This window comes from Hippopotamus amphibius, chromosome 17, assembly GCF_030028045.1.
Source record: "Hippopotamus amphibius kiboko isolate mHipAmp2 chromosome 17, mHipAmp2.hap2, whole genome shotgun sequence".
Classification (NCBI taxonomy): domain Eukaryota; kingdom Metazoa; phylum Chordata; class Mammalia; order Artiodactyla; family Hippopotamidae; genus Hippopotamus; species Hippopotamus amphibius.
In genome coordinates, this window is record NC_080202.1 from 45,596,955 (window position 1) to 45,622,592 (window position 25,638).

At 58.9% G+C, this 25,638-nt stretch overlaps 1 protein-coding gene across 2 annotated transcripts; it reads left to right on the forward strand.

Annotated features, from left to right (window-relative positions):
- Positions 1–325: 325 nt before the first annotated feature.
- Positions 326–25,294, forward strand: FMNL1 (formin like 1). Of its 2 annotated transcripts, XM_057715170.1 has the most exons (27): positions 326–562; positions 9,218–9,301; positions 10,862–10,975; positions 11,704–11,777; positions 12,113–12,196; positions 12,513–12,647; positions 12,944–12,961; positions 14,568–14,676; positions 15,438–15,514; positions 15,724–15,817; positions 16,723–16,797; positions 17,112–17,222; positions 18,318–18,467; positions 18,978–19,079; positions 19,232–19,484; positions 19,738–20,052; positions 20,258–20,382; positions 21,038–21,240; positions 21,699–21,933; positions 22,083–22,151; positions 23,051–23,131; positions 23,215–23,344; positions 23,480–23,643; positions 23,897–23,998; positions 24,147–24,242; positions 24,524–24,644; positions 25,158–25,294. In XM_057715170.1, the coding sequence occupies exons 1-27, from the start codon at positions 434–436 to the stop codon at positions 25,259–25,261; spliced, it is 3,354 nt and encodes a 1,117-aa protein (XP_057571153.1). In that variant the 5' UTR covers positions 326–433; the 3' UTR covers positions 25,262–25,294. The 2 variants fall into 2 exon arrangements, with proteins under 2 accessions (XP_057571153.1, XP_057571155.1); XM_057715172.1 differs by lacking the exon at positions 12,944–12,961.
- The last annotated feature ends 344 nt before the right edge of the window (positions 25,295–25,638 follow it).

The window sequence follows — 25,638 nt, forward strand, 5'->3', positions numbered from 1 at the left end:
CCGGCGCCCGGCGCCCGCCCCCTCCCTCCAGCCCGCCCCCCTGGGGCTGGGTGCGTAGCGGCGGCGGCGGCGAAATGCGGTTTGCGCGCACGGGGAGCGACAGCAGAAGTTAGAAGATCGCCGAGGGGGGAGCCCGCGCCGCAGCTTCCTGCCCCCGGCCCAGCCCTCTGGCCCCGGCGGCCTGCAGCCTGACTTCCTCCCCCAACCCCGCAGCTCGGCGCCGGGCTCCTCGGACGGGGCCGCCCCGATGGGACGCCGCGCCCCGGCTCCTGCGCGCCGCTGAGCCGCGCGCTCGTGTCGCCGAGCCCCCGCCGCCGCCGCCGCCGAGAGCCGCTGCCCGCCTTGCCCCCCAGGCCGGGAGCCTCATCCGCCCTCCCGGGGAAAGCTGGATTTCCGAGGCTGGCGGCGCCTGGCCGGCTGGGTGGGGACCACCATGGGCAACGCGGCCGGCAGCGCGGAGCAGCCCGCGAGCCCCGCCGCGCTGTCCCCCAAGCAGCCCGCGGCGCCCAAGCAGCCGATGCCCGCGGCCGGAGAGCTGGAGGAGAGGTTTAGCCGGGTCCTGGTGAGTGTGACCCGCCGTGCGCCGGGCGCGGGCGGGGGGGCGGCAGGGGCTCGCCACACGTCCCCGCCCCCGGGGGCTCAGGTACCGCTTGGAGATCTCCGGCGGCCGGGTGGCGGCCCCTCCAGGGGGTGGGAGTGACAGTGGTTTCTTAAAGAGTGACTTAGCACTCTCCCCCCAAAACTTTCTTCTGCAATCATCCAGTCTCCCTCCCCGAGACATCCCCCTCCCCCAGCGCTTCTGGGTCTAAAGGTCTAAACAGAAATGTCCTGTGAGGAAGTTGGAAGCGCTGCAGGCAGGGGGGTCCCGGGGCAGCCCCTTCCCCACTGCACGCAGGCCCAGCCACCGGGTGCAGATCTGGAGCATCTACTTGTGTCTCAGCGTCAAAGACAGAAGGGGTTGCATTTTAACCTCCTGGGAGCTGGAAACTGAGTAGAGATATATGGTCCTGATCTGCTGGTGCCTGAGCTGCCGGGAGCTGGGTCGTCAGATCATGCAGACGGGGTGTCTGTGTTTCTCCCTCCCTGAGTGTCCGGGAGAGCTTGTGTGTGGGTCCTTATTCTGTGCATCCCCTCACACCCACTGGAGGAATTAAGGTTAGGAAGGGCAGGGTCAGGATGGGTTGGTCACTCTGGCTTGGGGTGGAGCAAAAGTCTGGAAGCCCCCCTCCTGCACTGTCACCTGCTCCAGGGAATTAGGGGGCTTGGGGATTAGGCCACCGGGGAGGAAGCCATCAGCTCAGGCTGAGCCTGGAGGCAATTGGGATAGATTTGGTGGGTGGGGGCTCCAGAGCAAAGTCAGGGTTCCTTAAGACCTGGTAGAAGGGAGGGGGAAGGGCTGCTCATTCTCACTTCCCTCTCCCTACCTCAACCCTGTCCCAGGCTCCTTCTCTAACTAATTGCCTGGTGGCCTGTCTGCCGTCAGTTCCCTTGCCAGACCCTGGAAGACAGGCAAATAAGGCCGTGCTTTTCCCCAGAGGCACTTCCAAGTCTGAGCCGTCTGGCACTGCAGGTCTGAGGGTGGGGGCCCGAGGGAGGCGCAGGCGGCAGAGCCATGCAGGCTGGTGGCTGTGCTTCTTGTCCCCGCCGCCTCCTTGACATCATTTCCCCTCCCCTGGCCTGCGTGAGGCCCTCCTCGCCAGATCCTCTGCGTGGCCCCTCCTCACAGTGCCTGGGAGTCTTGGCTGCTGCCCCCTCTCTGGAGAAAGGCTGGGAGGGATTTGGAGGCGCTGTGGGCTGGGGCGGGGTCTGCTCCATCCACGTGAAGGCACCTTGCTTGATTCGGGGAGAGGGAGGGACTCTGAGGGACACCTCACACCAGGCTAGGCCCCAAAGCCCCCGCTTCTCCACCTGCTTCCCTTTCCCCAAACCCATGGCTTCACAAAGCGGGGTGGAGCAGAGGGGGAGGGGGAAGAAAGAGGAAAGACAGTCTCTGGGGTCCATCTGGGGAGCCTAGGTTGGTGGTGGCTCCCTGGACCTTGGGCAGCCTGACTAGGGGGACACCAGTCTGTCTTTCCCCTTAAGTATGTGTTTATGGATAGGTGGGGGGGGGGGGGGGGGGAAGGGCTTACAGGGTGAGGTCCAGGCCCCAGTCTCTGTTACACACACACACACACACACACACACACACACACACACACACGAATGGGGAGGAGTTGGGTGAATAATTCAGACCACTGGAAAGTCCAAAAGTCAAGTGGTGAGGTTCTGATGCCTGTGTAGGACTTGGCTGCCCTGCTTGTGTTTTTCATTGGCCATAGCTCTGATTGGCTGAGTCTGACACTAAATGCCACTGGGAGTCCCTGAGAACCAGGGCGTGGAGGGTGAAGGCCCAGAGAAGGGTCTGAAAGTGTCCTGGTGGAGAAAGTGGTGGTGGCTAGGTACAGCAGCACCCACTGGGGTTCACTGCCTCCTCACCAGGAACCCCACTTCCCCCCTGTTCCTGGGGAAGAGTCAGCCTGTCCTGTGTCTTGTATGTGCAGAACACACCCAACCCAAGACCACTTAGCTAAGAACCTGGCTCCTCTCACTCCTCACTGTGCCTTGGGCGACACCCTTGGCCCCTGGCTGAGGCTGGCGCGGGCTGCAGATTTGGCTAAAACTACAGGCCCAGCAACAGGAATTACAGGGGGTGCCTCCATCTGAGCACTGCCTCCTTGGCCAGAGCCAAGTCCTGTCCTCAGTGAATGTCTAAGAGGAGAAGAACCTCAGACTGCTGAGTGGTGGGCCTCCCACCGCCAGGGATCCCCCAGTCTGGATTGGGGAAGCACAGCCCTCCCCTGGGGATTTAGTTGCATGGCCCCAGGGAACCTCTTCCTTTCACTGAAGCTCAGCCCTTTCATCCCTGGTGGGGAGTAGCATCCTGAGATCCGAAACCACTCCTTAGCTTCTGGCTGCGGAACCCCTCTTGTGAGTGATGGGTATCCCTACTGAAGCCCACTGCCAGACAGGAGATGAGGGCGCTCGTTCTCCCTTTCTCCCGGCCAGCCTTTTTCCCATGCAAGGATGGGCGGTGGGGGCTACTTTTCTGCGGAGGCTGTGAGAGAGAGGGGTGCCCCTGCTTAAAATGGGGGTGGGGAGAAAGAGCAGGTTGAGCCAGGGTTTCCGCCTGCTGCCTTAGCAACAGCAGAGGAGCGATGGCTGCCCAGCGACACGGGCCTGCTGCGATGGTGGGAAAACCAGCCCGTGCTCTCGCCTCTCCTACGCCATGCTGAATGCTGGGTGTCTTCCCCGCCTCTTCAGGCCTTCCCCTGCAGGGGTCAGGGTTTGGGATGGCAGGACGTTCTTTCCAGGCCTGCCAGAAGTGCCAGGCTAACGTCTGGGCCTAGGACACCCCTCATGTGTCTGGGCGGGGAGGAGCCTGTAACCTTGGGGCAAAGGAATCAAGGGAAGACACTGTGATGTGCTTGAGGCCAAGTGATGCTGCCGTTCAAGCAGAGAGGAATTTACCTGATGGCGCCTGGCACCCTGGGGTGCCCTTAGCATGTGCCCAGGGTGTGGGAAGGTCAGGACAGTCCCAAGCAGGGTGTGGATGCTGGAAGTGGTACTGTGGGGGAAGGGCAGAGGCGGGTGGGTCCATTTTGTTGGCTGTGACTGAGGCGCTGCCTTCTTGACCAGCTCCCTCCTCTGGGATGGGGCAGATGACGTTTGGCTCACAGAGCTGTGGGGTCACTCAGGCCCTGTGCCTCGCCTCTCTGGGGTCTCACATAGAGGATCCCAATGGGGTTGTGGCCCTCTGGTCAGAGGCTGGGCTGGGCAGAGGCCGTGGGGCACCATTCCCAGCAGGCAGGGCTGGCACATGCTGCCCCTGGAAACCCAGGGATGTGGTAGGCATGATTCACAGTGACATCTGGGACCAGTTGGCAAAGGGCTGGGGGAGATGGGCAGGAACAGGTGGGGCTGCCCTTGGGGCCACCTCTGCAGTTTTCCCGGGGACATGGAGCCCCGGAAGGTGGCTCAGGCCTCCCCGCCTCTGAGAAGGACAGGGGTTACTCACGGGAAAGGTGGAGTGGCTTCCTGGGCTTTGGGGTCATGAAGTTTGGGAGCTGAGTTTTGTCTTTGCCACTTACTACCTGTGTGCCCTGGAGCAAGTTACCCACCCTCTCCAAGCTTCAGTTTTCCTCTTGTGTAAAAAGATGATAAAAAATGGCCTATGCTGGGGACTTCCCTGGCAGTCCAGTGGTTAAGACTCTGTGCTGCCACTGCAGGGGGTGCAGGTTCAATCCCTGGTTGGGGAACTAAGATCCCGCATGTGGCCAAAGGAAAAAAAAAAAAAAAAAGGATAGTCCAGCCTGCTAGGATTGTTGAAGGGATTAAATGGAGCTGAGGAGATTAAATAGAGTGCTTAGCACAATGCCTGACACAGGGCAAGTGCTCTATAAACACTGTCCACTGTGAGGACGGGATGATGTTGGAGCTGATCTGGTCCTCTTCATCTTGGGGCCCTTGGAGGTGAAGGAGCCCAGACCCTGCTTCTTCCCTCCCCCGACCTCTGTGTCCACAACCAACCATGGGTACCATCTTCGGTCTTCAACCCACCGGCCAGGCTGCCCTCCCTGCCATCACGCAGGTCAGACACAATGGGGCCCAGATGAAGACTGCCTGGTGGCCGGAAACCACGAGAGGGAGGGCCGGCCTCTCCTGGAGGGTGGGGCAGCAGTGGTGCTAACGGTAGCTGTGTGCACATGGGGAGGGGGTGGGGAGGCCTCCACTTCCCTCTGAGAGAGGGTGTGCTGGTGGGGGGGTTCCCCAGTGAGTAAGAGCTCCGTGTGGGCAACAACAGGAAACGTAGGGTGCTGGGTGGCAGGAAATGTGGCTGGCTGTTCCTGGTTCCTCTGACAGGCGCAGGGGCCAGGCTGGCTGCAGAAGACCCCTGGGAGGCCAAGACCCAAGTTTCTCACTGCTCTGTGCGCTCCTTCCTCCGAGGAAACTGAGTCTTCTTACCAGCTTGCCAGCTGGGTCACCTCGGGCAAGCGGCTTAATGGCTCCGTGCCTCAGTTTCCCATTTGTGACATGAGGGATTATAATAGTATCTGCTTTGTAGGCTTGTTGTTGAGGTTTAAATGAGTGAAGAGGTAAAGCACTTAGAAGGGCACCTAGCACAGAGTTCGGGGGAATATTAATGTTTGCTGTTCTTATCCTTCTACCAGCCTCGATTGTAAGGGCAGTGCCCGCTGCCCTGCTGCTACCCTGTTTGCCTGTGTTCCTGCCATGGGGACCCTTCAACCCTGATAGGAGAAGCTGTTAGCTTTTTGGGGTTCTTAGCGTCTGATTCTAGCTCCAAGTTACCCCACACCTCCTTTAAGCCTGGGACTGTTTATAAGAGCCCTAGAAAATCTGTATACCAGAATTTTAAAAAGTGGAAAAAATTGATTGTTTTTGGAGATGCACTGAGAGCTCTAAAACCAAGGTTGAGGCCATATAGAGGTGGGTGGGGGAGACAGATAGGGAAGTGGGGGCAGGGGGACAGAGCTGTGGACCCTGTGGGGCTGGTCTGAGACAGGCTGGTACCCAAGTTCAAGGGCATCCTGGGGCTTGAAGGGCTGGGCTGCCTAGGGAGAGAGTGGGCAGGTGGGTTGGGATGTAGGCTCAGCTCAAACTGAAAGTGAAACTGGAGGGTGTGGCTGTGTCCAAATGTAGCTGGGTCCCTTCAGTCTCCAGGGACACCTGCCCAGGTGTCAGCATTGGGGGTGGGGGGCGGCCTGCAAGGGGCTGGTCTTGGGTGTGCAGGGCTGGAGGCCCCTCTGACACCCAGGGTGTGGGCAGGGGAGGAGCGGGATGATCCCCGCACGTTCTGATAGAAGGACTGAGGCAGCAGCTTCTTCCCTTGGCCACACCCTGAGAGATGAATCCTGTCTCCCTCTCCTTGAAGCATGAAGGGCGGCAGGGGGAGGGGGCTGAAGGCTCAGTTCATTTTCGGGCCGAGCCTTGGAGACAGGTCTGTTTCATCCGGATGTTTTCACAAACTTCTGTCCACCACACCTCTCACCTTGGGGTCTTCGATGGATTCCCCCGACCCCCCAGCTTGTGACACGCCTCTTCATAGTGGTATGTCCCTGTAAAGTATTATTACATCAAAACACAGATTCTCACTGGGTGTTCCCGGGAGCCCTGGGAGTCTGAGGCAGGAGGGAGGTGCGCCCATTTTATGGAGGAGGAAGGTGAGGCTCAAGGAGGCAAAGAAGCAGTCAGGCTAGGTGGGCCCAGAGCCCGTGTCCCCTGAATCCAGCTTGGGTTCCTCCACCTCACAGTCCCCCTCCCTCCTCCCCTCACAGGAGGCAGGTGTCCCCTCCACCCCCCCTCCCCACACACACTTGGACTTCCTGGTCCTTTCCTGTCCTATCGGAGCACCATCAGCCAACCTTCTGTTTCTCTCTCAAGCCCCCAGCCCCATGGTGCTGCCTCCTTGCTAAGGGCCCTGAGTCTGGGGGTCTGTCGCTGTTTTCAGGATGGCCTCACCCCACTCTGAGCAAGTGGCATCACCGGCCCCTCTCCTGCTCCCTAGGGTACCCGTCTCCTTGGTGGGCACAGCCGAGGAACAGCTGCTAATTAGCGCTCAGCGCTGTCAGAGCTATTTCTGATTTCCGAGCCTAAATTTAGCCCGTCTAGCAGGCTGGCAAGTAGGCTGGGGGGCCTGAGGAGGCCCAGGTGGGGAAGGGGCAAAGGGGCGCCCTGCCCTCCACCAGCGCTGGGACAGGCGCGCTGGCCCAGCAGAGTCCTCCCCCTCCCCAGTAATAACCCCGGGGCTGAACTGGGGGCGTGGACCTGGGCGCTGGTTCTGAGTCGGCTCAGGGCTCAAAGCCAACCCGACTCCCCTCGTACTGGCTTCGTAACCTGGACTCATCTGCGCCTGCACCTGTGGGATGGGACTAATAGTGGTGCCAATAAGGGTGCTGGGGGTGGAAGGCTGCCATCCGTGAGCAGGGCTGGTAAGCCTTCAGGCAAAGCTGGCACCACAGTCGTCGGAGTCATTATGATGATGAGTTACTGCCTCTGGGGCCATTCCTGGAGCCAACAAGTCCCCAGGGTGGGCGAGGGCCCGGAAGGACCCATGTCAGGAAGCAGCGATCCCCTCTAAGGCTCGGATGCTGAGCCATCCCCTCACTCCTCTGAGCCCTCCTTCCTCCGCCACCACCTCCTTCCCCGGGCTGGCCACCAGTCCATTTTCCCTGTTGGCATCTCCTGCCTTCTGTCCCTGCTTTCTCCTCCCCGCTCAGCCTTGGCCCCCCACCCTGGGTCTCTGTGGGGTGGGGATGGACCAGGAGGGACCAGGGAGAAAGAGAGACAGAGACTGGCCCCACGGAGGCCTCCCTAGCCACATAGGACCCTCCCCTGGGCTCCAGGGCCCCTTCCCAGGCAGTCCCTCCCATGGGGCAGGAGCCGTCCTGGCTGTCGGTAGATTGGGGGAGGGCGGCAGATGAGACCGAGGGCGGTTTCCTCAATCCGGGGCTCACTTTCGCAGCGGGGGGGAGGGGGAGAGGAATGACGTATCCCTATCCCCAGCCGGCCTGGGGGAGGAGGCAGGGTGGATGGGCAGTTTCACCTCTCAAGTGGGGCTCGGGCCGGAGAGCTTGGGCAACTGGGGCCAAGGGGACGCAGCTTCCTGTTGTCTGGGGCTGACCTAAGGCAGTGATTTTGGGGGCGAGGTCTGGCCAGAGCCCCAGAATTAGGCCCAGCACCCCGGAGAGGAAGCTGGCTGAGAAGCCCTGGGTGGGTGTGGCCCCTTCTCTGCTCCAGCTGTGGCCTCCTCTCAGGGCCACGTGACTGAGGATGTGTAGTCTGAGCCGTGAGAGCTGGTGGCAGGGGCCTCTTCCACCCTGGGCTGGGGCTCCCTGGGGCCCCCGCAACCCCCGTGCAGACTGTGAGCTCCTGGAGGGCCAGGACTGTCTTTTGGGGCCTGACGTATCGTGGACCTTCAATAAACCTGGGGTTTACTGAATTGGGGTGGACGGGTTCTTTTAGGGAGACACGCCACGTCCTGGGGGTCCAGGGAGCTCCTAGTGTTGGTGGCATCTGGTGATTCCATAGTCCCTGGTGGGACCCTAAGCCTGTCCTGTGCTCGGCAGGCACGTTGTACCCTTGTTATCTGTGGCTGAGGAGGAGGACCCAGGCAGAGCAATGCTGACCTTTCTTAGCTCTTGAGGGGAGTCCCAGCCTGGGCCACCAGCGCCACAGACCCAGTGCGCTGGCTGCTCTCCCTGGTTCCTGTAACTGGGTGACCTTCCCCTGGAATGCCCCCGGGGCCCTGCAGCCTCAGCCTACTCACACCTGCTTGGAACTCCCTGTCCATCTGACCTCATCTCCCTTGGCCTGTCCTGAAGTGACGAGGTGGGAGGAGGCTGGAGATGGATAGGGGCTGCTGGCTGCTGTCTTTTTAAAAAATATATATTTTATTTATTCATTTATTTGTTTATTCTTGGCTGTGTTGGATTTTCGTTGTGTCACACGGGATCTCCGTTGTGGCACGCAGGCTCTTTGTTGAGGCGCGTGGGCTTCTCTCTCGTTGTGGTGTGAGGGTTTTCTCTTCTCTAGTTGTGGCTCGCGGGCTTAGTTGCATGTGGAATCTTAGTTCCCTGAGCAGGGATCAAACCCACGTCCCCTGCATCGGAAGGCGGCTTCTTTACCACTGGACCACCAGGGAAGTCCCTGGCTGCTATCCTCGCAAGAAGCTCTGTGGTGTTTGTGAGACACTGGTGCCCTGGGCTGGGACCACACACACCTGGTGTCTGGTGGCACATGGGAGTGGGGCACAGCCCATGTCTGGCCACACTTGGGCCTGGCCGCAGGTGGGTCCCGGTTAGCTTCCCACCCAAATGGGAGAAGAGATGGTACCCCCTTATCACATGTGGGGAAATGAACCCAGAGGTGCCTGAGGCCCCAGGAAGTCAGGCTGAGGACCCACACTGCTGCCTCCATGCCAGGTATGCCAAGGAGGCAGTGTAGGAGTGACAGCCCAGGCCCTGGAGTCAGGCAGACTTGGGTTCAAATCCCAGTGTTACTTTCTAGGTTGAGCTTTCAGAAAGGTACTCCACCTCTGGGCCTCGGCGTTCTCATTGGTTAATGCTACGTATCTCCAGGGCTGAGATGGTGACGGGACTCATATGTACGAAAGGCCTAGTAGGGAGACTCAGCATCTTTACCTTGTCGTCTTCCTCCCCAGAACTGCATGAACTTGCCCCCGGACAAGGTCCAGCTGCTGAGCCAGTATGACAACGAGAAGAAGTGGGAGCTCATCTGTGACCAGGTGGGCACAGGCCCCTTCTGTCATTGGGGTGCCCTGCCCTTGCCAGGCTGGGGCTGGCAGGAGAGGGGACACTGCCACGCTGCTGCGAGGCCAAGACTCTGCCCAGAGGCCAGTGTAGCATCCGGAGAGGGTAATGAGGGCCCATGTCGGACTCTGGAATCCCCCTCTCTTGGGCATGGGCCTCCCCAGGGACCTTATGAGTCACGAGCAGGGCTGGATCTGCCTTCTGAAGAGCTGGCAGGGGCTGGTCCAGGGCACTGGCCAGTGCAGCTGGGGCCGTGTCCCCATCCTCCTTGCTGAGCTTCTTGGGGCAGCCCCTGTTCACCCTTCAGTTCTGGGCTGGGGAAGAGAAGGGGCAGCCCCAGTGTAGGACATCTTCATTCTACCCCATGGGAGGTGGGGAGGAGGGTCAGGAATTCCTGTCCTCCTTTGACCTTGGATCCAGAGGAGCTGCAGTCAGCCAGGCAGTTCCCCAAGTCAACCAGTTCCCAAGTGGCAGAGCAGGGTCTAGAGCCCCTGTCTCTTGGTGCTCCGTGGGGCGCCTGGACTTGCCACTTTTGTGGCTCACAAGGTTGCCCCGGCCCCTCCAGCTGCAGGGCTGCTGTCCATGGTAGCCGGAAAGACCCCTCTTCTGCTGCTGGGGCAGGGTAAGGCCTGGCTGCAGCAGTGATTCAGCGAGGGAGGGAGGCGGGCCTGTGGCCTTGGAGGCTGGGGGTGGGGAGCTGGGGAGCAGGGAGCCTCCCCTGGGAGCCGGGGCTGGGCCTTCGGCTCCTGCTAATGGACCAGGATGGGATGAGCCGGCAGGGCAGGAGTCTGGAGGGTGAGGGGAGAGGGCCGGGAGCTGCCTCCGGAGGCGTTGGGGCTGCGGTAGGGGTCCCTGCCCCTTGGCCTGGCACCTCAGATTGGGCGCACAAAGGCTTGGGAGAAGTGGGAGGTTGAGGGGGGGGGCTGGGCATATCTAAGGGGTCTGCGTTGGGAAGGGTGGGAGCTCCTTTGGGTGGAGCGCCCCTGCCTCTGGTGTGAGTGGCTCCTGGAGCCCTGGGTGGGGTGGGGGAGTTAGGGGTTGCTTTGTTGAGCACAGGCCACGTGCACACACACGTCCCTATGGACACAGGGGAACAGGACAACAGGGGCGGAGCTATGGGGGAGGCCCTGCCAGGAGCTGGGCCCTTCATAAGGCCCCTCCAGAGGGTTCTTCCTCCTGGTACTCCCAGCTCTGGGCTGGGGTGTGGCCCAGGGCGGGCACGGGGTTGGGAGGGTGCCACCTACTGGCCTGCCTGAGTCTCCCCTGCAAGGACTGACCTCTTCACACTCCACCCAGGCTGTTCTAGGCCTGTGGCCATAGAGCAAGGGATGGCCTGGCCGGGGACTGGGGTCTTTTAAAGTGGCCGGTGGGTTGTTTGGGTTTACGCCTTTGGTATTTGGGGGGGGGGGGGGGGGGTCTTAGGATAGCCTGGGACCTTGGGTCAGAGCTGAGAAAGGGACTCTGGGACAAGGGTTGGCCATTTGCCCTGGGGTGGCCCTGGCTGGTCCCCTGTACACCCCACCCTGTCTCTGCAGGAGCGGTTTCAAGTCAAGAACCCCCCTGCAGCCTATATCCAGAAGCTGAAGAGCTACCTGGAAACCGGTGGGGTCAGCCGAAAGGTAGCAGCAGATTGGATGTCCAACTTGGGGGTATATGTCTCCCCCTTTTTCTCTGTCCCTTTCCCCCTGTACTTTCTAAGCTCTGCGCAGCTGGAGTAACTGTGTGTATAGACTTTTCTGCAGGCTTGTGTGGGTACATGGACGAGTGTGTGTGGGTATGTGCAGGGGACTGAGAGTGCCCTGGGTGTGCACTTTCACGGGTTCCTCTGCAGCTCCTCTGCAGTACACTTGTGTGTACTTGTGTAATGTGTGCAGTGTGCACACTGTGTGCCCAGGCATGGGTGTGCGTGCATGTATCATGTGTGTCCTTTTGTGTCCACATGTGGATGTGTATGTACCCTTGAGTCCTTGTATAGGGGGTGTGTGTGCCCCGTGTGTCTCTGTGTGGATATGTGAGTATCTCATGTCCGTGTACCCACTGTGCTTGTGTATGGATGTGCACGTGTGTGTGTAGCCAGGGTGTTCACGTTTGAATGTACATGTATCCTTTGTCCTCGTGTGTGTGTGCGTGCATTGTACATCTGTGTATGGAGATACGTGTGTGCCTCTTTCGTGTCTGCTCTTGGCCGTGTGGTGTGCACCCTGCATGTTTGTGTAGGGGGCAGTATGTGTGGCCTGAGAATGCTTCTTCTGCTGGGCAGGTGTGTGGAGGTGGTGGGGGCAGCTGAGCGTGAAAGGCCGGGTGTGGGGGGGCCGGTGGGCACTGTTGGCTGAGGCCTGGGCTCCACCCACCAGACTACCCTGTTCTTGGCTCCCAGTTTAAGAGGCGAATTCAGGAGTCCACCCAGGTGCTACGGGAATTGGAGATCTCCCTGAGGACCAACCACATTGGGTGAGCAAGGGCTCAGATTTCCCTGGGGAGGACAGGGGAGGAGAAGAGCTGTGCCAACAGGCAGTCCCTGGGGTCCCCTTGTTATCCCCCCAGGCCCCTCACCACAGGATGTGCCTGCGGGCCCCTTCCAGGGCGGGTGTCCTCTTCTGTCCCCTGAAACGTGGCCGGGCCACGCCTAGCATCATCCCCTGGCGTCACTGAGTCTTCCGAGGCCGGGGCTGGTTGCTGTCTTCCTGGGGAAGGGCAGCCCAGGGGCCCTTGCTGTGCCTGTTCTGTGCCCACACTGGGCAGGACGTCCTTCCAGGCCGTCACTCAGGGAGCTCTGTGCCCTGCAGGTGGGTGCAGGAGTTCCTCAACGAGGAGAACCGTGGCCTGGACGTGCTGCTTGAATACCTGGCCTTGGCGCAGTGCTCTGTCACGTAAGCCCGGCCCCGCCCTTGTGCCGCCCCTTGGAGTCCATGCCTTCCTTCCCCTCGCCCACTCCTCTGGCCACCGCCAGGCAGCATAGCCTGGGCCCACCCTGGAGCCCTGCAGTTGGCCTTGAGCTGTGGACGGGGAGGGAGGTGGCCTGTGGTGGCCAGCTGGGACCTACTAGGCCCAGCACAGTGCCAAGAACACAACCTCCTCCTCCTGGCCCCAGTCTCTCCTGCAGATCTGTCTCTCCCTGGGTTCCCCCCGCACCTCCTCTTAAGTGCCCTGCAGTGTTGGCCTCCATCTCCAGTCTAACCCCTGCAGGTATGACATGGAGAACACAGACAACGGAGCCCCGGGCTCTGAGAAGAGCAAGCCTCTGGAGCAGTCAGTGGAAGATCTTAGCAAGGGCCCGCCCTCATCCTTGCCACAGCCCAAGAGTCGCCACCTGACCATCAAGTATGTGGGTCCCTGGCAGGGTGGCAGGTGGCGAGGTGAATGGAGAATTCACCCTTGGACTGCTGTACCCAGCCTGTTCCTCCTGGGCCCTGGGGGTGGTGGGAGGGGTAGTCTGGCATCAGGGATCAGAGTAAGGGCCTCACACAGGGCTTGGGAGATGGGTGTGTTGAGAAGCCTCCGGGGTGCACCTAGAGGCTAGAATCTGGGTGGGGTCTGGGATAAGGAGGGGGTTTTGGGGTCGGTGGAACCTCTCTTGTATCCATCTAACCCCCTGTTTCCTCCCATGCGGCCTCCAGGTGCCCCCCTTCTCCCCGGTACGTAGCTACCTAGGGGCAGGTGCATGCTTGGTCAGCTCCCAGGGTGGTGGTGGGGCTGGGTGAGGTGTTGAACTCTGGCGACACCTTTGATTCAGCTGCTTTGGATATGTTGGCCCATCCTAACTTAAGATATCCTGCTGGGAGGTGGGGAGAGGGAAGGAGATGGCCCTGGAGCCTCATGTGGACCCCCAGCTTCCTCCCTTCCCATTCTGGGTCTAGGAAACCAACTTCATCTGAAGCCCCAAACTCTCACAATATATTTCTTCATTCATTCATTTACTCATTCAACAAACTTTTTTTTTTAGCATATATTAGGTACCAGGCATGATGGTAGGTGCTCAGGGGACAGAATACCCTGCGCTTGGGAGCCTTCCATCTAGTAGGGGACAGTGTGTGACAGGCTGTCATGGGAGCTCATGACTGGGAGCTCTGAGTAGGGAGGAGGCCGCTGCGTGGGGCATCAGGAAGCCTTCCCAGAAGAGTTGACACTGGAACTGTGTCTTGCAGATGGATACAGGCTTTACAGGCAATGGTGGGGACAGGGAAGGGCATTCCAGGCAGAAGGAACAGCATGGGCAAGGACTCACAGGCATATCTGAGCTATGACGGGAAAAGGGCGATGTGGCAGGAAGAGCGAGGAGTGGGGCCTCCCAGTATTGACTGGCCTGCAAGAACGGAAAAAAATCATGTATCTTTTAGCAAAGAATCAGTGAGAGCATTCATAGAGCACTTGGTGTGTGCCAGACACTGTTCTAAGCTCATTTCATAGTCCCAGCAACCCTATCAGGAAGGTACCGTTATTACCATTCCCGGCCCAGTGAGATTAAGTAACTTGCCTAGCATGCTGTGAGCTGGGATTTGACCCAAAGCAGTCTTAATTCTCAAGACGGAAAATGAACCCATGTGGCCGTGAGCGCCACCTTGTGGAGAGCATTTTCATGGCCGTTTACAAGCATCGGAGGTCTTTCCCCTCTATAAGCTCTCAATCCCCACAATACAGCAACCCTTTTAATTTTTTTGTTATTGATTGATTGATCGATCAATCGATTGATTGGCTGCATTGGGTCTCCGTTGCTGCGCGCCGGCTTCCTCTAGTTGTGGTGAGGGGCTTACTCTTCATTGTGGAGCACGGGCTCTAGGTGCGTGGGCTTCAGTAGTTGTGGCACGGGGGCTCAGTAGTTGTGGCTCGCGGGCTCTAGAGCACAGGCTCGGTAGTTTTGGCACACAGGCTTAGTTGGTCTGTGGCATGTGGGATCTTCCCGGACCAGGGCTTGAACCTATGTCCCCTGCATTGGCAGGTGGATTCTTAACCACTGTGCCAGCAGGGAAGTCCCACAGCAACCCTTTTTAATACCAGATCCCTGTTAGGGGGCTTTGAGTCCCTGGCCCTCGCCTCTTCACCCCCACCCCCTGAAATGCCAGGCCCTGGGCCTAAGGACTGAGGAAGACTTCCTGCCCTCAGCTGGCCTCTTTGGTTGGGTGGACGGGAAGCAGAAGTTTCCAGATGTGCCCCCTCTTCCTCCAGTGGCCATCTGAGTAGTGGGGAGAGTAGGAAGCTGGGTTTGGGACTCTGACCCCTTCTGCCTCCTCCCCACCCACCCAGGCTGACCCCGGCCCACAGCAAGAAGGCCCTGCGGAATTCCCGCATCGTCAGCCAGAAGGACGACGTCCACGTCTGCATCATGTGTCTGCGTGCCATCATGAACTACCAGGTTGGTCAGTGGGCCTGGGGCATTGGCATTGACTGTGCTCCTGGGGGGCTGCCTAAGCCGCCGAGGTTCTGGGACTAACTGTCCCCCACCCTGTCCCCACTGGAGCACCCTGGGGATCTAGGCTGTTAGCTCAGGGTCTTGAGGCTGATGAGTGTTGAGGGGAAGCCCAGATTTCTGCCCCTCTCCTGGTCAGGGCCCCTAGAAAACCCTGGACATGGCTGGGGGCATGGGTACACCTTACGTGGGGACCTAGGCACCCCACCAAGAAAGGATACACACCAGGCCCACAGGGAGAGCAGCCCCTGGGTTATTTCGTTTGGAGGGGTGATTGGGGAGGCCGGTCCCCCTCACTTAGCTGGCCTTTAAGGACTCACTGTGTCCAAGGTACTGAGTCTTTGACACTAGCTTTTGAACAGACAAAGGTATTTAAAAAGAGGGACCAGACTTTGGCTGCAACCGAAGAGGTTGTGGTTGGATATAAAGAACTTCCTGGGGATTGCCTGGTGGTCCAGTGGTTAGGACTTGGCGTTCTCACTGCTGGGGCCCTGAGTTCCAACCTGGGTTGGAGAACTAAGATCTTGAAAGCCATGTGGCAAAGCACCCCCCTCCCCCCCCCAAAAAAAACCCAAAAACTTCCTAAGCTTGAGAGGCAGATAGAGACCGGAATGGCATGGCACTGACCATGCTGGAGGTGTGGGGCAGGAGGGTGCTGGCAGTCCTGGGGGTCTGCCTGAGGGAGCTGACCTCTCCTTTCTCCCCAGTCTGGCTTTAGCCTCGTCATGAACCACCCAGCCTGTGTCAATGAGATTGCTTTGAGCCTCAACAACAAGAATCCCAGGTGAGGTCCAGGCCCCTAACCTTTCTCCAGCTCTAGATTCTCCTCCTACTTAACCCCTTGCCTACTCTGTCTCCTCAGTTCTCAGGACCACTGCCCAGGCTCATTCCAACCCTATTAGCTCCCCTCTCCTCCCTGCAGCCAGGCTCACATTCATCTTTGCTGTGGGGCCTGCCCGTTCACAAGGGACAACCTGCCCCTTCTTTCCCCAGAACCAAGGCTCTGGTGCTGGAGCTGCTGGCGGCCGTGTGCCTCGTGCGGGGAGGACACGATATCATCCTTTCTGCCTTTGACAACTTCAAGGAGGTAATGGAGCCCGCACCCGGATGTGTACTTGCGCTCTGGTTTTGCTTGGAGCCCTCTTACTGGCAATTGTGACCTCTGCTGGGGGCAGCTAGGGACGTTGGGTGGGTATTTGGGGAATTTCCTCAACTAAAGGGAAGGTACAGGGTCATACAGGGGCACTGCCTGGGGAGACAGGGACAACTATGGGGATCCTGTCCTGAGCCCTTGCCCTTCGGTCTTGCCAGATCCAAACTGGCCTTGATCCATACATCTGGGAGTTGCTGACTCCGGTTAACAAGCTCATGGGAAGTAACTGCATGAGAATATGATGCACACGGCAGCATATGGCCATACGTTCCTTTAATGAATATTTATCAAGGGCCTACTATGTGTCAGGCGTAGAGTGGGCCCTTGGGATACGTTAGTGAACAAAAGAAACAAAGCAGGCAGGTGAAGACAGATCACCAGTGATCTAATAAAACAAGCAAATTACATAGTCCATGAAGAAATCATAACTGTTCTGGGGAAAAAAAGTCAGGGAAGCTGTCGGGGGAGGGGGAACTAGTTGCTGGGTGGTCAGGGAAGCCTCATCGAGAAGGTGGGATTTGAGCAAAGTTGTGAGGGAAGTGAGGGATTGGTGTGGTGGCTGTCTTGAGTAAGAGCACATCAAGGCACATCACATTGGAATGGCATGTGCAAAGGCCCTGTGGTAGGAATGTACCAGAATGCCAGTGTGGCCAGAATGGGTCAGTGTTGGGGAGGGCTGTGAGAGATCAAGAGGGAATGGAGGTTTTGAGCAGAAGAGTGACATGGCCTGACTTAGATTTAACTTGAGAGGAGCTCACAGAGGCATAAGGGGAGCAGCTGGAAGATAGCTTAGGCAGTGTGTTATTGGGACCTCAGTGACAGCCATTTGTCCCACCCAGGTATGTGGAGAGCAGCATCGCTTTGAAAAGCTGATGGAATATTTCCGGAATGAGGACAGCAACATTGACTTCATGGTGAGCTCAGGAGCCCAGCCTGGGCTGGGCCACCCTTGGGTGCCAGGAGCAGCTAGGAGCCTGGGTATCTGGGATCTGGGCTCAGCTCCTGCAGAGTATGAGGACTGAGTGGTTGGTGGGGGAGGGGTGGATGTCAGCGATGGGGAGGCTGGGAGGAGGACATGGGGGAGAAATATGGGTGGGACAAAGCTGGATTAGTGGGGTGAGAAATGTGGCAAGGGTGGGGGACTTGGGGATAAATGGGGGGTGAAAGTCACTGAGAACCCCCCACCAAGAGGATCATAGACCTGCTTACCGCCTCCCCAAACCCCTAGGTGGCCTGCATGCAATTCATCAACATCGTGGTACATTCAGTGGAGAACATGAACTTCCGTGTCTTCCTGCAATATGAGTTCACCCACTTGGGCCTGGACCTGTACTTGGAGGTGAGCCCTGCACGCCTCCCCTAGACTTAATTACTTGCCTGCTGCAGAATATGGCTCAGTGGTTAGCACAGGTGCTGGGGCCAGGCAGACCTGGGTTCAAATCCCGGCTTTGCCACTTCCTAGCTCATGTGACCTTGAATAGGTCTCTTCTGTCTGAGCCTAAGTTTTCTCATCTGTAAGACAGGAGAATCATAGAAATAATAAAGACTGTAAATGTGTAGAGTGGTGCCTGCTGCAAAATAGGCCCCCAGACCACGGAGCTGTTGTCGCAGGTGCTGGAACAGGCTCTAGGTGGCCCTCCGTCTGGCTCTGGGAGCACCAGACTCAAGTAGGCACACAGTGGGGAGCACAGAGATACTGGGCCAAAGCAGGACGTGGCTTATGCTCTTTGGGTCCGGGTCCTGGGGGAGTTCCTTGCTCTGGGGAAGATGGGCAGAGGGGCTTGGTACTTCATGGCTCAGCCTGAGCAGAGAAGTTGTAGCTTTCTTCTGATTTCTTTGTGAGGCTTCCCAGAGGAGCAGGGCCTTTGGGACTGGATTTCTGAAAGCCAGAATTGACAAAAGGTGAAAAGCAGGCTAGGGTGATGTGTCCGTTCAATGGAATATTATTCAGCCACGAAAAGGAACAAAGTAGTGATATGTGGTACAGTGTGGATGGACCTTGAAAACATTACGCTGTTATGCTCAGTGAAAGAAGCCAGACACAAAGGCCATATATTGTATAATTCCTTTATATGAAATGTCTGGAATAGGTAAGTCCATAGAGACAGAAAGATTGGTGGTTGCCAGTGGCTGGGAGAGGAGAGGATGGGGAGTGACTGCTAACAAGTACAGGGCTTCTTTTTGGAGTGATGGAAATGTTCTGAAATTAGATAGGGTGATGGTTTGTATAACTGTGTGAATATACTAAAAACTACTGAATTGTATGCTTTAAAATAGTGAATTTTATGGTATGTGAATTATGTCTCAATAAAAAATAAAGAAACAAAAATGGGCTAGGGCTCAGGCCCCTTCGTCTGGGCTCTGGTGGTGATGAGGGGTATTGGAAAGATCCCTCACACCGGGCCTCACCTTGCACCTTCCATCTGGGGGACAGAGGCTTCGGTTCACGGAGAGTGACAAGCTGAAGGTGCAGATTCAGGCCTACTTGGACAATGTTTTTGATGTGGGCGCGCTGCTGGAGGACACTGAGACCAAGAATGCTGTGCTGGAGCACATGGAGGAGCTGCAGGAGCAGGTGTCCTTGGTGAGAGCTGCTCCTGAACTTGGCCCAGCACAGAGTAGGCCCATAGAGCCCCACACTGATAACAGGCACTGGTTCTAGGTGTGAATTGGGGGCCCCTGCGTTTGACCTGAACCCTTTGGGTGTCTTTCTCAATGAATGAATATTCATTGAGCTCCTCCACGGGGCGGGACCTCTGAGGAAGGCAGGTTTCCTCCTCTCCAGGTGCTCAGACCCCAGGCCCCGATTGGGGTGGAATTGGGTGCTTGGGACCCCTGCCAGCTCAGTCTCCTCTCCACCTCCCTTTCTCATCAGTGGGGCCTTGGTTTCCCCTCCTGAGAGAATTCAGTGCTCTCAGTACCTCACCTTACTTGGCTTCAAGTGCCGGGCTCAGACGCACCCGCGGCACCCCAGGGCTAAGCACACTCGGAAGCCTCCCCCGGCCCTGCAGGCAGGCATGCCTGGTGCCGCCCCCTCAGCGCCCGTGCCAGTGCCCGGCTGCGGGTGGGAGCTCACCATGTGCTGGTACCACAGCTGACAGAGCGGCTTCGGGACGCGGAGAACGAATCCATGGCCAAGATCGCAGAGCTGGAAAAGCAGCTAAGCCAGGCCCGAAAGGAGTTGGAGACCCTGCGGGTGAGGCTGGAGGGAGGAGGGGTGGGCCGGGCTCCCAAGAAAAGACCGTTTGGGGCTTCTAGGCTTGACACCTCCTTTCACCCCGGCAAGAAAATGGGGGCTCTGTGCCAGGCTTGCGGGTGGGTTACTAACCCCGCCCCCGGGGCTCGCAGGAGCGCTTCAGCGAGACGACTCCCATGGGCACCTCCAGACGTCCTTCTGAGCCTGAGAAAGTGCCTACCCCTGCCCCGGCGCGGCCTTCAGCTCTAGAGCTGAAAGTGGAGGAGCTGGAGGAGAAGGGGTTAATCCGTATCCTGAGAGGGCCCGGGGATGCAGTCTCCATCGAGATCCTCCCGGTCGCTGTGGCAACTCCGAGCGGCAGTGATGCGCCGACTCCGGGGGTGCCCACCGGCTCCCCCAGCCCAGGTGTGCAGGACCTTCAGGCTGGGTCGGATAGAAATGGGGGAACCGGGGCCTGGAGGGGGAGCCTGGGGACATCTCAGGTGGGGAGAGGTGGGAGGGGTAGGTTTGGGTTGTGGGCGTGGCTCAGGCAAGTGCTGGTGGGTAGCAATAAGTCCAGTGCACATGCGTAGGGCGGGGAGGTGGAGACGCGACCACCCAACCTAAGAAATGGACACGTGCTTCTCCCCGCCCCCTTCCCGGTTCTCGCTGGGCTCAGAACTCCCGCCTGCAGCAGAGCCGGTTCCCGGAGCAGCACCCGCACAGCCACCTCCAGCGCCGCCGCTGCCCCCACTACCTGGTCTCCCCTCCCAGCAGGAAGCCCCGCCCCTGGCGCCCCCACTGGCCCCTCCCCTCCCGGCCAGCGCAGAGCCCCCGCCCCCGCCCCCGCCACCGCTGCCGGGAGATCAGCCGCCCCCACCCCCACCGCCACCTCTGCCTCATGGCGCTGACGGGCCGTTGCCTCCACCGCCCCCACCGCCTCCGGGAGGTCCCTCTGATGCTCTTGGAGGGCCTGGCTCAGAGATGGACGCAGGTGAGTGAACTGCCCAGGGCAGGGGGACGAGGCGGGGGGAGGATGGAGGGAGGGGCTCTGGCTTCAGTGTCCTCCAGGACCCTCTGTCTGTGGGCCTCCTGCTGCCTCCAACCTGCTCTGTCTGTCTTCCCTGGGCCTGGGCCCGGATACCTTCCCTGCCACCCCACCTCCTACTGCCCCAGTGACCCCTCCCTCTCTGTCCCAGGAGTGAAGGCCAAGAAACCCATCCAGACCAAGTTCAGAATGCCACTCTTAAACTGGGTGGCCCTGAAACCCAGCCAGATCACAGGCACTGTCTTCACTGAGCTCAATGATGAGAAGGTGCTGCAGGTGAGTGTGGCCCTGCCTTGCTGCCAGCGTGGGTACCAGAGGAGGAGGGGACCTGCCTGGATCATGCTGGGCATTGCAGGTGGTCACCTCCTCTATCCCATTTTATGGAGGAGGACATGGAGGCCCAGGAATGGGGGTTAAGCCAAACTGGATTAGTGCATCTAGCAGGCAGTGTATCCTGACTCCCCTGGAGGCTTTCCCTCCATCCCTGCAGAGGGGCTCCTCTCTCCCCTAAGCCTGGCCGCTTTCCTCCTTTCAGGCCCCTCTCCTACCACCTTCCCACAGACAACCAGGGCCTCAGCCCTTCTAATTCCACTTTCAGTTTTCCAAAAGGGGTGTGTTCTGTTGCCTCCAGGCCACTGCTCATGCTGTTCCCTCTGTCTGGAATGCCCTTCCCTTTCCTCTTTTTAACCCTGGCCAATTCAGCTCTTCCTTCAGCTGAAACGGCTTGGATTGTGGGTCCCCTGGGTTGGGTGTTGCTCCTGCTCCTCCTTAGTGCTCCCTGTGCTTCCCTTGTATCCCCCATCAAGGCCCGTGGTCAGGCTGAGTACTGGTTTGTTTCTCTGCTGGTGGCCTGGTCCAAGCACAGTGCTCAGCTAGGAATGCACCAGACCCCGGCCCCGCCCAGCCCCACTTCCTCTCCCTGTACCCTCAGGAGCTGGACATGAATGACTTTGAGGAGCAGTTCAAGACTAAGTCCCAGGGTCCCAGCCTAGACCTTAGTGCTCGCAAGAGTAAGGCAGCCCAGAAGGCCCCCAGCAAAGCCACGCTCATCGAGGCCAACCGGGCCAAGAACCTGGCCATCACCCTGCGCAAGGGCAACCTGGGGGCAGACCGCATCTGCCAGGCCATCGAGACGTGAGTACCTCTGCCCTGGGCTTGTGGGCAGCCCAGCCCCTCTGCTAGGCCAGGGTTGTTAGGCAGATGGTAAAAGAGCCCCAACTATGGAACAGAGTCCATCAAGTTTCATATCAACGCTGGTCAGAGAGTAGGGTAGGGAATCATGTTCCCATTTTCAGGTTAAGAAAACTGAGGTTGTACTGTGAGACCATGCCCAGATGGAGATGTTCCTTTTGCTTTCTTGTCTCCTTGCACTCAGGCCCAAGCATTTACAGCTTGGACATCTGCCACTAATGTCTGATTGGGACTCCACGCTTCCTAGCTCCCAACTTCCCTTGACTCTTATCTCTTATTCCTGGAAGTTCTTGGCAATAGCAAATAGTTAAGTTCATTTATTCCGTCACATAATGGGGTAGGAGTAGCCCTGCTCTCAAGAACTGGTGAGTGTGGAGTGACCCCGACCCCTCCCCTCACAGGTACGACCTACAGACCCTTGGCCTGGACTTCCTGGAGCTGCTGACCCGCTTCCTGCCCACGGAGTATGAGCGCAGCCTCATCGCCCGTTTCGAGCAGGAGCAGCGACCCATAGAGGAGCTGTCGGAGGAAGACCGTTTCATGCTGCGCTTCAGCCGCATCCCCCGCCTGCCCGAGCGCATGAACACGCTCACCTTCCTGGGCAACTTCCCAGACACTGCCCAGCTGCTCATGCCGGTGTGCGCGGGCTGGCAGGGTGACGTGGCCTGGGCTGGGCTTGGGGAGGAGGCAGCTTGCAGCCTGGTCTGCAAGCGGGCATCTGGGAGTACTTGGGCCTCCCCCCACTCCTGCCCCAACTTACTATGTCTCCCCAATCCCACCCCTAGCAACTGAATGCCGTCATTGCAGCCTCAATGTCCGTCAAGTCCTCGGACAAACTCCGCCAGATCCTGGAGGTGAGAGCCTAGGGCAAGGGTTCTAGGAGGTGGGGGTCCACCCGTGATGCCTTGCCCGTGCTGGGTCGTGTGAGAGGGAGACCCAGGTCCTGCCCTGTGTCCCTGGGATGCAACAATTATAACGTTCCCACGTCTAACATCCAGGCTCAGAAGGACAAAGCTAAGGTGGGGCTGGGGGCCATGTTACAACAGTGCACCTCACACCTTGCCTGAGTTTATTAGCAGAGCATCCTTATTTAAAAAAATTAATTAGTTAATTTATTGGCTGCGTTGGGTCTTCGTTGCTGTGTGTGGGCTTTCTCTCATTGTGGAGAGCAGGGGCTACTCTGTTGTGGCGAGCAGGCTTCTCAGTGCAGTGGCTTCTCTTGTTGCGGAGCCTGGGATCTAGGCATGCGGGCTTCAGTAGTTGCGGCACACGGGCTCAGTAGTTGTGGCTTGTGGGCTCTAGAGCACAGGCTCAGTAGTTGTGGTGCACAGGCTTAGTTGCTCCGTGGCAAGTGGGATCTTCCCGGACCAGGGCTCAAACCTGTGTCCCCTGCATTGGCAGGTGGATTCTTAACGATTGTACCACCAGGGAAGTCCCAGAGCGTTGTGTTGTCGGGGAACCAATAGAAATGGCTGTGAGGGAGGTGGTGACCCCACAGCCTTGGAGGAGGTGTTGGCAGCACAGCTTTGGGTAGAGATAGCAGACAACAAAATTGAGTGTGCTGTGGTGTTAGCCGTGCATGTGTCGAACACGCATATACATGCATCCTGGACCTGCGGTGTCCACACAGGAGTTCGGTGGGGGCTGAATGTAGCGCTTGCTCTTCACCACCTTTTCTTCTCGTGCAATTTATACTTTAGGGGGTTTCCTCAGCCCCAGCACCCAGCTGAGCCCCGCCCGCGCTCTCTTGCAGATTGTCCTGGCTTTCGGCAACTACATGAACAGCAGCAAGCGGGGAGCAGCCTATGGCTTCCGGCTCCAGAGTCTGGACGCGGTGAGGGGGCAAGGAGAGGTCCCCTGACCTGGGGGATGGGGGATGGTTGGTGGCTTGGGGCTTACAGCAGGCCCCCATTGCAGCTGCTGGAGATGAAGTCGACTGACCGCAAGCAGACACTGCTGCACTACCTGGTGAAGGTCATTGCTGAGAAGTACCCACAGCTCACAGGTTTCCACAGTGACCTGCACTTTCTGGACAAGGCAGGCTCAGGTATGAGTGGGGGGAGGGGCTCAGCCCTGGGAATGGATACAGGTTGGGAGAAAGCAAGGGGACCACAGGAGGTAACTGGATGGGAATGCTGCCCCTCTGATTCCCTGCTTCTCTACTGCCCCACCTCCCACTCAGTGTCCCTGGACAGCGTGCTGGGGGACGTGCGCTCCCTGCAGCGAGGCTTGGAGTTGACCCAGCGGGAGTTTGTGCGGCAGGATGACTGCGTGGTGCTCAAGGAGTTCCTGAGGGCCAACTCAGCCGTCATGGATAAGCTTCTGGCAGACAGCAAGACAGCTCAGGTGGGCTGGGGCTGGCCCGGCCCGGGAGGTGGGGAGGCTGGAGTGGGGGCTGAAGGACTTCCTGGGTGGTGTTGTATAGCCAAGGCCTGGAGCGCTGTGACCACAGCAGGGACACCTTGGGGGATGGGGCAAGAGGGAACAGCCACCTGCCTGGAGGAGGAGAGATGACGTGGCCAGTGTCTTAAGGGGGTACAGAGCAGCGGCCTGGCTCCGAGGGGTCTGTGCCGGTTGGGCTGACAGGCTGTGCCCGCAGGAAGCCTACGAGTCTGTGGTGGAGTACTTTGGAGAGAACCCCAAGACCACGTCCCCCTCCATGTTCTTCTCCCTCTTTAGTCGCTTCATCAAAGCCTATAAGGTATGTGTGTTTGGTGGGCAGGCTGGGACCCCTGCAGTGCACTGCAGCCTTTCTACGTGGGCAGAGGGAGAGGTGGGGGCTATTTCTGCTGGGAGGTGGCATAGGGAAGGGAGGACTCTCCTCATGCAGACCTGCCTTGGCCCCTCAGAAAGCCGAGCAGGAGGTGGAACAGTGGAAGAAAGAAGCAGCTGCCCAGGAGGCAGGCACCAACACCCCAGGGAAAGGGGAGCCCCCAGCACCCAAGGTAGGTAACTGCCCCTGAACTTGGTACTGGGATCCAGGGATGCTCAGTATCCTCATCCCAAAGGTCTGGCCCTCTTCCACACCCTCATTTTTATGGGCTGACCCTGCCCAAGGCCAGGATGCCCAAGGCCAGGATGCCCAAGGCCTAGGGTGGGAATGGGTTCCTTTTCCTCAAGCCAGCTGTTCTTACTGTGGGGGACCAGGCAGATGGTCTAGGGTTTAGTGGCACAGGGGGGAAGGGGGTCCTGGAGCTGGAGCTGTATACCCTCCCCCTCCCCCCAGTCCCCACCCAAGATCCGGCGGCAACAGATGGACCTCATCTCTGAGCTGAAACGGAAGCAGCAGAAGGAGCCACTCATCTATGAGAGTGACCGTGATGGGGCCATTGAAGATATCATCACAGGTGAGGGCTTGGTGGGGCCTGTCCTGTTCTGTCTGTCCTATGCTGTCCTTCATCCTCCCCCCCCAGCCCTGGGGGTCTGGCTGCCTCACTGCCTCTTTGCTACTTTTCTGTCTTTTTTTTCCTTTTCCCTTTCTCTCTCCCCTCCTCCCTTCCAACCCTCAGTGCTCAAGACGGTGCCCTTCACTGCTCGCACTGGCAAGAGGACGTCCAGGCTCCTCTGTGAGGCCAGCCTGGGAGAGGAGATCCCCCTCTAGCCCCCAGGTACCCAACGGCCCGGCCTCTGATCCCAGTGGCTGCCCACAGCCCTGGGGGCCCTTGGGGGGACTGAGTCATGCTGCCCTCCCCTGGACCATGCATGGCCTGGCTGTGTTGGAGGGAGGTCTGATAAAGAAACAGGCTCCCCCCACGTGTACACAACCTGTGTCCTTAGAGGGGTGAGGCCTGTGCCCTGGACTGGTGTCCCAACCCTGGGCAGACTCCTGAAAGGTAAATGTCTCTCTTCTTGGCCGCCAGATCTGCGGAACCAGCCGTACATCCGCGCAGACACCGGCCGTCGCAGCGCTCGTCGGCGTCCCCCGGGACCCCCCCTGCAGGTCACCTCCGACCTCTCGCTGTAGCCACTATTTCTGCAGATGGACTGCGAGGCTGGGGGGTGGGGGTGGGGTGGGGAGGGGGGAAAGCCAGGACTCAAGGAAGGTGGTCCTCAGCTCGGCTGGGCCGGGCAGCCTCCTCTGCCGAGGTCTCCGGCCATGGGCCCTCCTCAAATGGGCGGGCGCACCCTCATTTGGCCACGGGGGGCAGCATCTCTGGCCGCCCCCCGCAAATGCTGCTTGCAGCACCCCTGTTCCCCCAATAGCCATACTTAGCCTCAGCGGGAGCCTGGCCTGTAATTTATAAAGTGCAACCTCGCGGCCCCTCCACCCTCCGCCCCGCCCCAGCTCCGGGGACTCCCCGTGGGCCTTATTTTTATACGAGATTAATAAAGACATTTGCA